Raw genomic sequence first — 14,091 nt, 5'->3', positions numbered from 1 at the left:
TGGCAAATAACGCGACAGCCAGAAACGAAACGCCGCATAAACCGCATGCGTCGTGCCATCACTGCGGCCGTCCGCGAACACCGCAACCAAGCATGGGCCGACCTTGTCGAGTCCCTCGACCCAGATGACGGCAGTGCATGGCGAGTCGTGAGAGGTTTTTTGCGCCGCAGGCAGCGCATTCCTCCCCTGCAACTCGGTCAGGACCACTTCTGCGAGCCGGACGCCAAGGCAAGTGTCCTAGCGGACACCTTTGAGGCAAACTTCCGACCCGTGGTAGAAGACATCGACGTGGCCCACGTCCGTCTAGTGGAAGAACGTCTCCCAGTCTTCCTCGAAGCACGAGAGGAGGGTGACAGCATAGACCTCATCACCGCCGAAGAAGTCGCATTGCAACTCCGATCGCTCAACGCCCGGAGGGCAGGTGGCATCGACGGCATCGCGAACTCACTCCTTAGGAATCTTCCTCAGGAGTACGAGCAATACCTGGCCACAGTCTTTAACGAAATCCTGGCCTCGGGTGTCTACCCCTCGGTGTGGAAACATGCCGAGGTGGTGGCCATCCCAAAGCAGGACAAGGACCACCGGTCGCCATCCAGCTACAGGCCCATCAGCCTCCTCCCATGTCTCTTGAAGGTTTTTGAGAGACTTTACGTGCGGCGACTTCTACAACATGTGGACCAGGAACACATACTGCCAGACGAGCAGTTTGGTTTTCGTGGAGGTCACTCCACGACCCACCAGCTGCTCCGCCTCGTGGAACCAGCTATGAGGGCGCTGGAGACCAGGGAATACCTTGGGGCGGTATTCCTGGACGTCTCACGCGCCTTCGACTCCATGTGGCATGACGGCCTCGTCTACAAGTTGTTTGTACTCGGGGTACCGACGTCGCACGGAGTGCTTCTCAGGTCCTACTTATCTGGCAGGACTTTCCACGTCCGGGCAGAACAGGGAAGGTCCACAAACAGACCCATACGTGCCGGCGTACCGCAGGGATCGGTACTCGGCCCCATACTCTACTCGCTCTTCACCGCCGACGCTCCGCGAGTGAACGGAGTAGAGTTGGCCCTCTATGCGGACGACACTGCTCTGTTCACCCGGAGCATGAACGCGCATACCATGGGGCGTCGCCTCCAGCAAGGAGGTGAAGCGCTTGGTGCTTGGGCCACTATCTGGCGCCTTAAATTTAACGCTGGCAAGAGCCAGGCGGTGGCGTTCACGAAGCGCAGAGTGCCGCCAAACCTAGAAGCCCTACACATCGCGGGAGGCCCCATCCCGTGGTCAAAAACAGCTACCTACCTCGGAGTGAGACTAGACCAGCGGCTCACCTGGGCCCCACACATCCAGTGGATCCGAAACAAGGCGATAGGGCGGCTTCGTGCACTCTATCCCTTGTTAAACCCGGAGTCCACATTGCCCTCCCGTCACGGCATCACGCTGTATCTGACACTGGTACGCCCAGTGTTAGAGTACGCGGCCGTGGTGTGGGGCAATGCCGCCGACTCCTCGATACGATCGCTACAACGCGTACAAAACAAGGCGCTGAAGCTTGCGCTGGGCCTTCCCAGGTTCTACCCAACCACCTTTCTCCATGAAGACACGGGTATCCTGACGTTGCGGGACCGATTCCGAGTCCTAGCACGTCAGTTTTACCAAAAAGCGGGACAATCCCGCAATCGGCTCATTCAGGGCTTGGGCCAGCAGCAACACCACCGACCAACTACCCGTTGGCCGGACCTGTTGCGGGAATAACCCTTCCCCCAACAACACCAGGACCCACGAGATAAACACCGAGAGGACCCCAACAACGGTTAGGAAGTCTTTTCTAAAACATCTATTTCAGGTCCTGCAGGAACAGCACACAAGTGCTTACCCTGCTCACACACGTGCCTCAGGTAGGCACATGAGTAACGGAGTCGGAGTCGACCGAACCCAGTTCCCTCTGAGCAGCCATAGCGTACGTATCTCCGTGCCGGCACGTTCACAGGAGCTCAGTCTGTCAGTTCACCTGATGATGGCGACATGTATGATCGCCGAAATATTGTGGCCATTGGACACTATAGACCGGCAGCATACCCGTGGATATTATGATTATCAAATACGCCGGGAGAAACTCAAGAATCACTGTAAGTAGGCTGTTTAGGTTTTTATGTTGGTGACTCCACATAGTACTCTGTATCAGAATCACTGACTGCTCTGTGTGCAGTCTGTGGCTGGTTGGACTCACTATTGGATTATTCGTTAATGTAGTGTTGAGCAGTTGGAAGTGAACAGCGCGTAGCGTTGGGCAGTTGAAGGTGAGCCACCAGCAATGGTGGATGTGGGGAGAGAGATGCCAGAGTTTTGAGATGTTAATATGAGCGGACGTGTCCGTCAGAAAAAGGAAATTTGTCGAACTGGATATCAAGAATTTATCTTTTATTTAGCTGGCAGTGGTGGTGGTGGTGGTTAGAGGTTAACATCCCGTCGACAACGAGGTCATTAGAGACAGAGCTCATGCTCGGGTTAGGGAAGGATTGGGAAGGAAATCGGCCGTGCCCTTTCAAAGGAACCATCCTGGCATTTGCCTGAAGCGATTTAGGGAAATCACGGAAAACTTAAATCAGGATGGCTGGAGACGGGATTGAACCGTCGTCCTCCCGAATGCAAGTCCAGTGTGCTAACCACTGCGCCACTCGCTGTATTCCAGTAGTTCGAGTAACGAAGAGGTCAGTTTGCGTTGCGCTAAAATATTGTGTGTCAGTTTAGAAATGATCAGAATAAGTAAAGAGAAAACTGTCTGAGTACATTCAGTTTCACTCATCTGTTTCAGTATCAAATAACGTAGAAGTTTACCAGCACAGTCCTTCTTTACATTTAAAGGGAAAGTTTCATATGTATATTGTGCATCAGTATTTAAATCATGTGGTGATATTTTTAGTGGTTAATTATAATTTCATGCAAAACTTGCTACTTATATCCTGGCAGGGTCGCCATATAAGACTTCTCCTTATGTCCTATTAGTGCTACCTCTTTTCACAGTCACTGTCTCCCTCGTGTTCTCTCTTACTGCTACTGTCTCATTCATTCCTTCCCAATGCTGCTCTCTCTTCTCACTGTCAACACATCTCTCTTCCTCGTTGTCACTGTCAGTGACTCTATCTCTCACTATCACTGGCTCTCACCCACTTCCACTTTCTCCTTCCCTTTATTCCTCTTCCACTGGGACTGTCTCCTTCACTCGTTTCCTAATACTGTTCTCTTACTGCTGTACTACATTTCACAGCCACTGTGTCCCTCTCTTTCTCTCATACTGCCTTCGCTCTTTGTATACTACCACAGCTACTGTCTACTATCTTTCATTATTTATTACTTCTTCGTTTCTTTCTCGTTGCCACTGTCCCCTTCTCTCACAGCATAAGAAAGCGCGAATATGTTTGCACGCCAATATTTTTGCAGACATTAAATGTTCTGAAGAAGGTAGAATGAGGCAGCTGGTACCGCACTTTTCAGTCAAAGTCTTTTAATAAACAGGAGCATATTCGGCTTTTTTGTTCTCTGATAGGAGAATTTTTTCCGATGGTTCCCTTCTGTTCCCTGTCGCAGCAGGGCAAGTCTCTATGTGAAAAGTATTTGGTGGGTCAGTGAAATTTTGATAGTTTACTTACGTGAAACTGAAATAACGCAAAAGTAATTTTATATCTCTGACCGGAACAAAAATTTAGCTTGTTTTCAGCATTACAACATGGAGTTTTCAGAACCCTTCTAATGATAACGGAGAAACTTTAAATCATATTTCTCCCTGCTACGCAACTTTATAAACTACGTTTTCGTTCACATAGCATTTTATGTGGGCAACTAGTATAACTTTGAACCTCCGTATCCCGAAAACGGATAAAGATATTTAGAAAAATTTCAAGGATGTTCGAGATCGGAATCTTAGGTATATATCGTAAAAATCACATATATTTTCTGTGCATAGCCGTCCTGAAATCCGCGACTGGGGTTTGATCCGTTGCTGAGGACGAAAAAAATGGAGAAAAACGCTTTTTTGAGGGCTTTTTCAGGAACCGCCCACGAATGTACGCATTCATTCACTGGTATACCTGTCAGTTTAATTAAGTCATGGATTTATCAAGGATATACCCTTCATATTTTATTTACGAGTAGGGTAACTTTGAGCCTCTGTATCTGTGAAAGAGTAATGATATCAAGAAAACTTCCAAGGTTGTTTGAGGCCAGGCTACCGGAAACATGTCGTCAAAATTTCAGCCATTTGCTATGAATAGCCATCTCGAAATCCTCGGTTGGTTTTTAGTCCGCTAATGACTGCAAAGATATAATAAAAAGTCCTTTTTGTGGTTTTTCTGAAGAACCGACCATGAACTAACGGTCCCTCCATAAGTTCATCAAGCTCATCGTAGGCCATATCAAACGCAGAAACAAGTAACCTGTTATCTTCATTTGCCTAAGCAGGAGGAAGTTTGTAACACTCATACTTTGAATCTGTACTGAAGAATAGTGGCACTGAGACAGTCCTTCTGTTGGGTATTCAAACAGTCCCTAGCCGAAGGGCGGTCCAAAAACATTTGTCCCTATCTTTTTATCATCAATAAAATCAGCGGTATGAGCACCGGAAAAATCCTGTTTAAAATGCCCGTCGTTTTGGAACATACGCACTGATAAGCATGCTGTCGCAAACATACCGATTAAGTGAGCTCAGCAGCAAACGGGACTGCGTACAAGACTTGCATACTATTTTTGATTGCTGTTCACCATCTGCGATTAAACAAGAAGATCGAAAGAATTTAGTGCCTTATTGATAGATTTATATCCCGATTTCATTTGGCACAATGATGATTAGGACATGTTAATAAAGGTTCCATGAGTATCTTTTGAAGAAAGAGGTCGTGCTATTCGCTATGATGATACATATTTGAGACGTAGTAATAGTACACAGTTTGCGACTAACTATATAGTACGTTTTGCGGAAGCACAATAACAACAAAACCAGTGAGATTAGGTGGTGTACAGTGACCTGTGGACAACCATTTTGTCCATGCTCGATTCGACAATGGAACGGAAAACATCCGCTGTACAATACCGACGCATGTAGGATATTTCTGAAAATTGATTACGCATCTCGTTGTAACACGAACTATTTCTACTTTCCTTGGAATCGAATGACACGAAACAGATTGTGTAAAACCCTGAGCGAGTGACACTTCGGAATTACGAATTGTTGCCAAAATCATTTGCTTTAATATGTCATACTATGGCGGAAGTAGAAATTTCAGTGTCTACATTCCGAAATTTCAGCTAGGTAATTCCATAATAATCACACGATTTACACGTTTGTGAAATGAAGGTTAAATGGCTTCGCACATCCCTGTAAAGATAACGTTGGGAAAAGGAAGCTTCCACAAAGTGAGAAACGCGGAAAGAACGATTTGGGATAGAAACGGGACTGTTAGGATGGAACATTTTATACCAGATAAGATAGTGGAATGAAACAGAAGCTACCGCGTTTGGAAACAACAGGCTCAACCTCTCAATAGCCGTGTCTAATGAGATTTGACAGGAAAGATATAAGGGAGCAGGAGACCTTTGGCGATTTTCAAGTCTGACTTCCTTCCAAAGGTCATCTTTGAAACCTATGATTATTATTTCCTCTCCTTTTTTCTAATATGTTTCGGAGACTTTCTGTCGTAACTGGTATTTATTTATGAATTTTTCTTCGATCAGGTCTATCAGAGTTGTTTCATTGTGTTTTCACATAATATCGTTTTAAAACAAATTAGAATTAGTAGTATGTGTTACGTAAATTCACAGATGATTCTTACGGTGAATAATGTTTCAATAAATATCCAGAAACAATAATTGATTTCTATGACGTACCTGATGATATTTTATCCACGCCAAAGCAGCGCGAACGAAACATCAGTTTACAAGAGTGATAGGGGCAAGTAAATGCAGCCTTAAGGCAGTTAGTTACTCATATCGATTACGTCTGCAAAGAGCCATCAGCTACTCTTTCTTTGATGTTTGAGAAGATACACTACCGGAAAAAAATCGATACACCTGGAAAGACGATGTCGGTTTTGATCCGATGACGCAATCTTGGGGAAAAGTAGACGTACTTACAATGGTTTCATCGTCGTCCGTCCAGATAGCGTAGTGGCGTAGCTACTAGAGCGCCACCTGTGTCTACGCTTTAATAGGGAATGCTCACAACAAGAGAGAGGGCTCAGTGCGGTGCAAACGTGCGAAGCGTGTAGGCAGCCATGTCACAGAGACGCTCTCGTGCTTCCTACACCTGCGCCGGCGAAATATTGCACTTGACAGATCGCATTACGTAAAGCGAGATAAGCCATACTGCATAGCGATGTTGCATCAGCAGCTTCTACATACATAGCAGACGATATAATTTTCTGTTCTATCTAGTAAATGGAAGCTATTGAGCAATAATGGTACATCTAAGAATTCGTTTTTGATTTGCTAACACGACTAAACAATCGGATAAGAATGTGTATATAATCATAATAAACTGCACGCCTTTCGGTAACGGAGCAAAGAAATAAAGAAAATAACCATTTGATGACGATCGATATCTTGAAAAAAACATGGTATCTACTTTAAAAAATAAATTATAGCCGTGATTGTAACTTCTCGCCCAAAGTTTTGTAATGACACTGATGCAATAAATAACTGATATTGATAGCTTTTCACTCACCATTTTACGGCGAAAACGGTGCAGTTCCACTCAGCTCCCCATCGCCTTTGTATTCGGATACAGAGCCAAAATCGTCTTCATGGTCGTCATCGCAAACACAATCGAATGAATGTCTTTCCCCACAATGTTGTGCAAAAATATGCTTCGAGGCATAACAATATGCGCCTTTTCTAACAGGACTACGCGTTCGTCTAGCGCTTTGTAACGGAAATACGTACTTTTCAGCACAATTTTCAGTGACGTTTTCCCACTCCTGAAACGTTCACACAAGTAACTTTGTAGCGTAGGATACTCTTTCCTGCTGTAGTAAGCATAAATCTGGCAGAGAATTGCACCAGTCTTCAAAGAATCTATGTAGGTGACAGGTTGAGGCTGCTTTATCTTCCTTCTAGGAGTCACTAAACATTTATTATATGATCCAGACCGCTCGGAATCGTTATGACTCACGCCTACATCTTTCAACTTTTGCAATAACACTCCCTTGCTTACCACTGTTTTTGCACTAATTCCCAGAGCTTCTGATGTTTGTTGCACAACTTTATCGGCAGGAACTGATGGTTGTTCACGAATACTTGAGTGTTCTTTCTCCTGCTCTTGAAACTCACGAAATGTCTGTAGTAACTTCAGTGATTCAAAAATGTGTGTGAAATCTTATGGGACTTAACTGCTAAGGTCATCATTCCCTAAGTTTACACACTACTTAACCTAAATTATCCTAAGGACAAAGCCACACACCCATGCCCGAGGGAGGACTCGAACCTCCGCCCGGACCAGCCGCAGAGTCCATGACTGCAGCGCCTTAGACTGTTTTCTTTTTTTTTTTTTTTTTTTTTTAGTCTCATTTTGTTCGTTTTAGTCCGTTATATCTGCTCGGAGCGGACGTCGCAAGACATCCGTTTCAGTTTGTCGTTGATCCATTAACTCAGTTTTCTTATTACAGAGTGCAGCTCACCCTCTGACCGAACACGCTGAGCCACCGTGTCGGAGACCGCTCGGCTAAGCCCGCGCGGCTTCAGTGATTCGCTGTCTAGCAGCACACTTTGGCACAAAGGATTGTCAATAGGGGAGCTAAGTTCTTTTCGAGTAGCAGAATATTCTAAACCACAGCGAAACAAAGTACAGTACAGCGCAACTACACGGTAGAAACTAAACACGACGCACATTATGTCCACAGCCGACAACGCGGGAACTTTGACGTCACGACTAGCAGCGATGAATACGCTGGGATCGGTTCACGCCCCACGCCTAACGCCTCTCCTTCTCGTTCTTTACACGTTAACCTGTTACGCTGCCAACTTGAAACGCATGCGCTATGTGCAAAGTTTCAGAGGCCTGTGTATACTGCCAACTGAGCGAGTATGAAATGTGTCAAATTGTACGAGGTGCATTCAAGTTCTAAGGCCTCCGATTTTTTTTCTAATTAATTACTCACCCGAAATCGATGAAACTGGCGTTACTTCTCGATGTAATCGCCCTGCAGACGTACACATTTTTCACAACGCTGACGCCATGATTCCATGGCAGCGGCGAAGGCTTCTTTAGGAGTCTGTTTTGACCACTGGAAAATCGCTGAGGCAATAGCAGCACGGCTGGTGAATGTGCGGCCACGGAGAGTGTCTTTCATTGTTGGAAATAGCCAAAAGTCACTAGGAGCCAGGTCAGGTGAGTAGAGAGCATGAGGAATCACTTCAAAGTTGTTATCACGAAGAAACTGTTGCGTAACGTTAGCTCGATGTGCGGGTGCGTTGTCTTGGTGAAACAGCACACGCGCAGCCCTTCCCGGACGTTTTTGTTGCAGTGCAGGAAGGAATTTGTTCTTCAAAACATTTTCGTAGGATGCACCTGTTACCGTAGTGCCCTTTGGAATGCAATGGGTAAGGATTACGCCCTCGCTGTCCCAGAACATGGACACCATCATTTTTTCAGCACTGGCGGTTACCCGAAATTTTTTTGGTGGCGATGAATCTGTGTGCTTCCATTGCGCTGACTGGCGCTTTGTTTCTGGATTGAAAAATGGCATCCACGTCTCATCCATTGTCACAACCGACGACAAGAAAGTCCCATTCATGCTGTCGTTGCGCGTCAACATTGCTTGGCAACATGCCACATGGGCAGCCATGTGGTCGTCCGTCGGCATTCGTGGCACCCACCTGGATGACACGTTTCGCATTTTCAGGTCGTCATGCAGGATTGTGTGCACAGAACCCACAGAAATGCCAACTCTGGAGGCGATCTGTTCAAAAGTCATTCGGCGATCCCCCAAAACAATTCTCTCCACTTTCTCGATCATGTCGTCAGACCGGCTTGTGCGAGCCCGAGGTTGTTTCGGTTTGTTGTCACACGATGTTCTGCCTTCATTAAACTGTCGCACCCACGAACGCACTTTCGACACATCCATAACTCCATCACCACATGTCTCCTTCAATTGTTGATGAATTTCAGTTGGTTCCACACCACCCAAATTCAGAAAACGAATGATTGCACTCTGTTCAAGTAAGGAAAACGTCGCCATTTTAAGTATTAAAACAATTCTCATTCTCGCCGCTGGTGGTAAAATTCCATCTGCCGTACGGTGCTGCCATCTCTGGGACGTATTGACAATGAACGCGGCCTTATTTTAAAACAATGCGCATGTTTCTATCTCTTTCCAGTCCGGAGAAAAAAAATCGGAGGCCTTAGAACTTGAATGCACCTCGTAGCCTTCCGAGTGCGGGATGTTTCTTACGGAGAATGGTCACACAAGTTGGACGTACTGCGTTAGCTGTGCAACGATGCTGTTATCAGTGGTCACGTGAACATTCTCACAGCCGTAGATGATTTTCTGGACGTCCACGCAGCGCAGACGCCGCCACTATTGTCGTGTTGTAAGGGCAGGAGTGGCAGATCGTTCAGCTAACACAGCACACATAATAGAGCTTGTAAGACCAGTGTCAACACGAACTGTTGCGAACCGATTACTAGCAGTGGGAATGTGGGCACGCACACCTCTAGTCCGTTTCCCACTCAGGCCACACCATCGAATTGCACGGCACGTCTGGTGACATCGGAGGATCACTCGGAAGACGAAATAGCGCGCCGTGGTCTTCAGTTATGAATGCTTGCTCGCAAGCGAAGGTCGTTTGTGCGTACGATGTACACCTATTGAGCGCTGTCTCGTAAAGTGTTCAACTTTGGTGTTTCTGGAAGGGACGCTCGGTACAAGCAGGAAGTTCTTAGACCCATTCCTTTGCCATTCTTGGAGCTAGAAAGATGATGTGTCATTCCAACAGGATGGTGCTCGCCCACACACTGCCTGTGAATCTCGAAGTGCTCTGCAAGACGCACAGCAACCTCCCTGTCCAGCATGAGGGCCGGTCTTATCTCCAATCGAGCACGTGCAGAATATGATAGGCGAGGTGTGACTCGTGCAACTCGTCAACCAGCTTTTACAGAACTACTTGAACAGATCGAGCAGGCGTAGCATCAAGTATCCCAGGGCGGTATTCGCCATCTATACGACAGACTGGATGCCAGAGTCAGAGCCTGCAGTGCTGTCCATGCGCCGCATACCAATATGGGTGTCTCAGCATGGGACGATACCTGTTACCTCACAACCACTTGTGCTATTGATCTGTAAATGTAATCATTTCATGTACTCCATATGCACTGTTGCAAAATTAAATCTTGAGTGAATTGGGAACTTCTAATAGGGTGTAATATTTTTTCTGGTACTGTATTTACATTTTCATAATGTGTGGATGTATCAGCCTATACAAAGAATGTATCTATGTTACTGGTTGTTGAGATACGTCACTGTGGATTAAAATTCCTAGAGAAGTGTAGCATCAGCCACTTTTTATACAACTTTGGTTATACTAAGAAGTGTTTTGTTTTTTCGCCGATATTCATTTGGTGAACAGGTGACCCGCCAGGATAGCCGAGTGCGCTAACGCGCTGCTTCCTGGACTCGGGTAGGCGCGCTGGCCCCCGATCGAATCCGCCCGGCGGATTAACGACGACGGCCGGTGTGGCGGCCAGTCTGGATGTGGTTTTTAGGCGGTTTCCCACATCCTCCTAGGTGAATACCGGGCTGGTCCCCACGTCCCGCCTTAGTTACACGACTCACAGACATCTGAAACACATTCACACTCTATCACGATTTACACGAGACGCAGACAGCTGGGGTACACCATTTGCGTCCCGGGGGGTATGGGGTGGCGGCAGGAAGGGCATCCGGCCGCCCCTAAAAATTAACCATACCAAATCCGTACTTAACCCTGTCGACGATGTGCACATTGCGGGATAAAGGCGGTAGCAAAAGAAAGAAAGAATTCAGTTGGTGAACAGGTACGCATTCGTTATTAAATCGTCTATATTTTGAACCCTGCAGCTGAAACATAATAATGTTACCCTTAGCTGCTACCGACATATACGTCACAGAAACGTTGTAGCTAAAGCAATTGTTATTTTACACAGGTAAGCTGCAGTCGACATAAACTTAATGATGTCGAAGATAAGTTACAACTGTATTACAGCAGTTAAAATGTGTGACAACCATGAAGGCTTCTGGAAAAAATAGGATTATTAAAAAGTGGCTGTGTACTGTATTTCTTCAACTATAGCAAAGAAAGATTGCTTTAAAGCTATTTGATGCGATTCCCATAGGAAACGTCGTTTTCGTTCATATTACAAACTAAATATTGAAAATGGAAACACAGTATTATTTAAGAAGTTATTCAGTCTACCAAGTCGATGAAAGAGCCTCAGATAACTCTGGTGCTATACCCTGTTGTACATTGTGTTGGCAGTAGTGTAAACAACGAAACAGGTTGTGAGGTGTCGGCCTCATCCTGGCCTTTTACTTTTTTTAAAAATCAAGAAAAAGTCCCATCACCTATAAATAATTCAATATTGCATTCCAGTTTTAATGAGACTATGAAACACAGTGGTTATGATATTTGATGGGTGCCGTAGTTAGTCTTATATTGATGACAATCTTCTTTAATCTCACTTCAGTGCTGTATTTTTTTCATCTGACACTCATGTACTTGGCAGCTGTTTCTGGGGCAATATGTGGGGGCCTCTATACTCGTATTTCTCACGGGTCCAGTCCTTTCAGCAGGGGACCTCTGGGCGACACACAAAGAATCTAGCTCTCGCCTGACCGTGGCTAAGCCGCGTGTAGCGGTAACAAAAATGCCCAGTTTCGGCAAAACCAGGTCCGCACAATAGTGTACCTGAGCACGTGGGCAGGCCGAGGCGAGCCATCCCGTTAGCCAGAGAAAGTGGTATGGGTGACTGCTGACCTGAAGGGCAAACACTCTACCGGAAGGCGGCGGGACATCACTCGCTTCTCAAATAATATCGTCTCGAGAATACTACGGAGAAAACCAGAGTCTTCTGTGGGAGTGCAGACCCCTAAAATTTCCCGTTCCTGTTTCCAGAAATCTTACGAGCAGGGCGGACGAACGCCGCACTGTGGGAATCTGGCCGGCCAGTCACTGCTTCGTGCAGAAGTTGCTGAGTGGTTGGTCAATAGTTAAAACTCTGGTGGGAGGCAGAATTTCGTAGTAATTTGCTGCCCTACGGTGGAGAGACGTGAGTGTTGCACCAATGTTAGATGGGAAGCGAGAGAGGCGAGGACAGCAGGCTTATTCCGGAAAGGCAAGTGACTTGGCCGTGCGGGTTTTGAATCTTATTGGAAACAGCTTCTGCTACTATGGAGCGTGGAGTCTACCAACACCGTCGCTGTATGGGCAATCCTACCCACACTTAATGCAACAGCCCGGCTGATCTCAAAGCCGCGCCGTCGAGCGCCACACACTTCCAAGCCAACGATGGTAAGGCGGCGCAGAAGCGTGGAATAGTTTGGAGAGCGCTCTCTTGTTAGAAGGGTCAAATTCAGGGTGATTTGTGTTATCTATGCAGTGTGCAAGTTCAGAGGTGCAGCACAAGCATTCGTTTTCCCTTTCTGTGCTTGTAATGTTGGAATAATCACTCGTGTTATTAATTAAGGGCAGAGATAGCTGCAAAGTTATTGATTCTAAATGTTGGAGTCCTTTTTTTCCGTAAGATTCTAACTGTGGATTTAGTCCTCTGTTTGCCACGCGGGGTTAGCCGAGTGGTTTAAGGCGCTGCAGTCATGGACTGTGCCGCTGGTCCCGGTGGAGGTTCGAGTCCTCCCTCCGGCATGGGTGTGTGTGTTTGTCCTTAGGATAATGTAGGTTAAGTAGTGTGTTAACTTAGGGATTAATGACCTTAGCAGTTAAGTGCCATAAGATTTCACACACATTAAAACATTTTTTTTTAGTCCTGTGTTTATTTTGTGATCAATTGTCAGTTTATAAACTTTAATGTACAGCCATTTTTTTAGTGACCAGCATTTGGATATCAATTGTCCACCGACTTCCACTGGTGGTAATCTGGTGTTATTTTATATTAATTCATTTATTTTGTTTCACTGTCAGATCATTAATTTCACTTATTTTCGTATTGAATAAATTTTGTTTTGCCTGTGGAAGACTCTGCAAGAGAGACGCTCAATAGCTCGGTACGGGCTTTTCTTGAAGTTTCGAGAACATTAGGTACTGGAGAGAGGAAACTTTTTACATCAATTGTAACGGTTTCTTTCACCATAAACTAGCGATTACGGCCATGATCAGATCTAGTAGGGCAGCAAGCGTTCCTTTTCTTTGCACAGTTGGTTCATCAAGATGACTGCTAGTTTCACGGGGCTTCCTGCAGCATTTGATCTGGCGAACCAGGGAAAAGAACAAGTTATCTTGTCATCACAGAAAACACTCAAAGAGCCTATGGTAGTTCGCAAAACACTAGGTTCTTGCAGTGTCAGTATTTCCAGAATACTGTTGTACCACACAGTTCTGTATTCATATTTTTGACTTAAGACAATGTGATGCACTACTCTCACACTTTGCAGTCGTACTAATGTGTCCACCTGTCAAAGTCCTGAGTAACCACCATTTGCAGCACGGATCACTGCGAGACGTGCAGGAAGAGTGACAGCGAGGTTCTGGAAGCTACCGACAGAGATGCGCAGCCTTGCTGACTCCAGCGCTGTGGCCAGCAGCAGATGGTTTCTCGGTTGAGGATCCACGGCGCTAACAGCTCGATCGAGCTGGTCTCACAGATTATCGACTTGCTTTAAATTCGGTGGTTTGGTGACTACAGGGTGTTACCAATTGCTTCTTTCACAATTTACGACGCACATTAGATATCCCGCTGGGACCTATGCAGCAGTACCAGCAGAGCTTGGAAAAACAAATGAGTTACGAAATGACGTGTAATTCACGATACTGTCGCTAGGAGACTAGTAAGCAGCAATGGCTGACAATGGAAAACTGACGACACAGCAACAATCGGCAATTGTGTTACTTTTTCATGAA

General features: G+C 45.9%; 1 protein-coding gene across 1 annotated transcript in view; it reads left to right on the top strand.

Annotated features, from left to right (window-relative positions):
- Positions 1 to 12,231, top strand: part of LOC124594306 — a 33,270-nt gene extending 21,039 nt beyond the window's left edge. Inside the window, exon 4 of the mRNA XM_047132669.1 lies at positions 12,133 to 12,231. Coding sequence (XP_046988625.1) covers positions 12,133 to 12,231 — 99 coding nt within the window. The remainder of the gene's footprint in view (positions 1 to 12,132) is intronic.
- Positions 12,232 to 14,091: the final 1,860 nt, after the last annotated feature.

Source organism: Schistocerca americana, chromosome 2 (assembly GCF_021461395.2).
Source record: "Schistocerca americana isolate TAMUIC-IGC-003095 chromosome 2, iqSchAmer2.1, whole genome shotgun sequence".
In the NCBI taxonomy this organism is placed as follows: Eukaryota; Metazoa; Arthropoda; class Insecta; order Orthoptera; family Acrididae; genus Schistocerca; species Schistocerca americana.
This window is presented reverse-complemented; position numbering and strand designations above follow the sequence as displayed.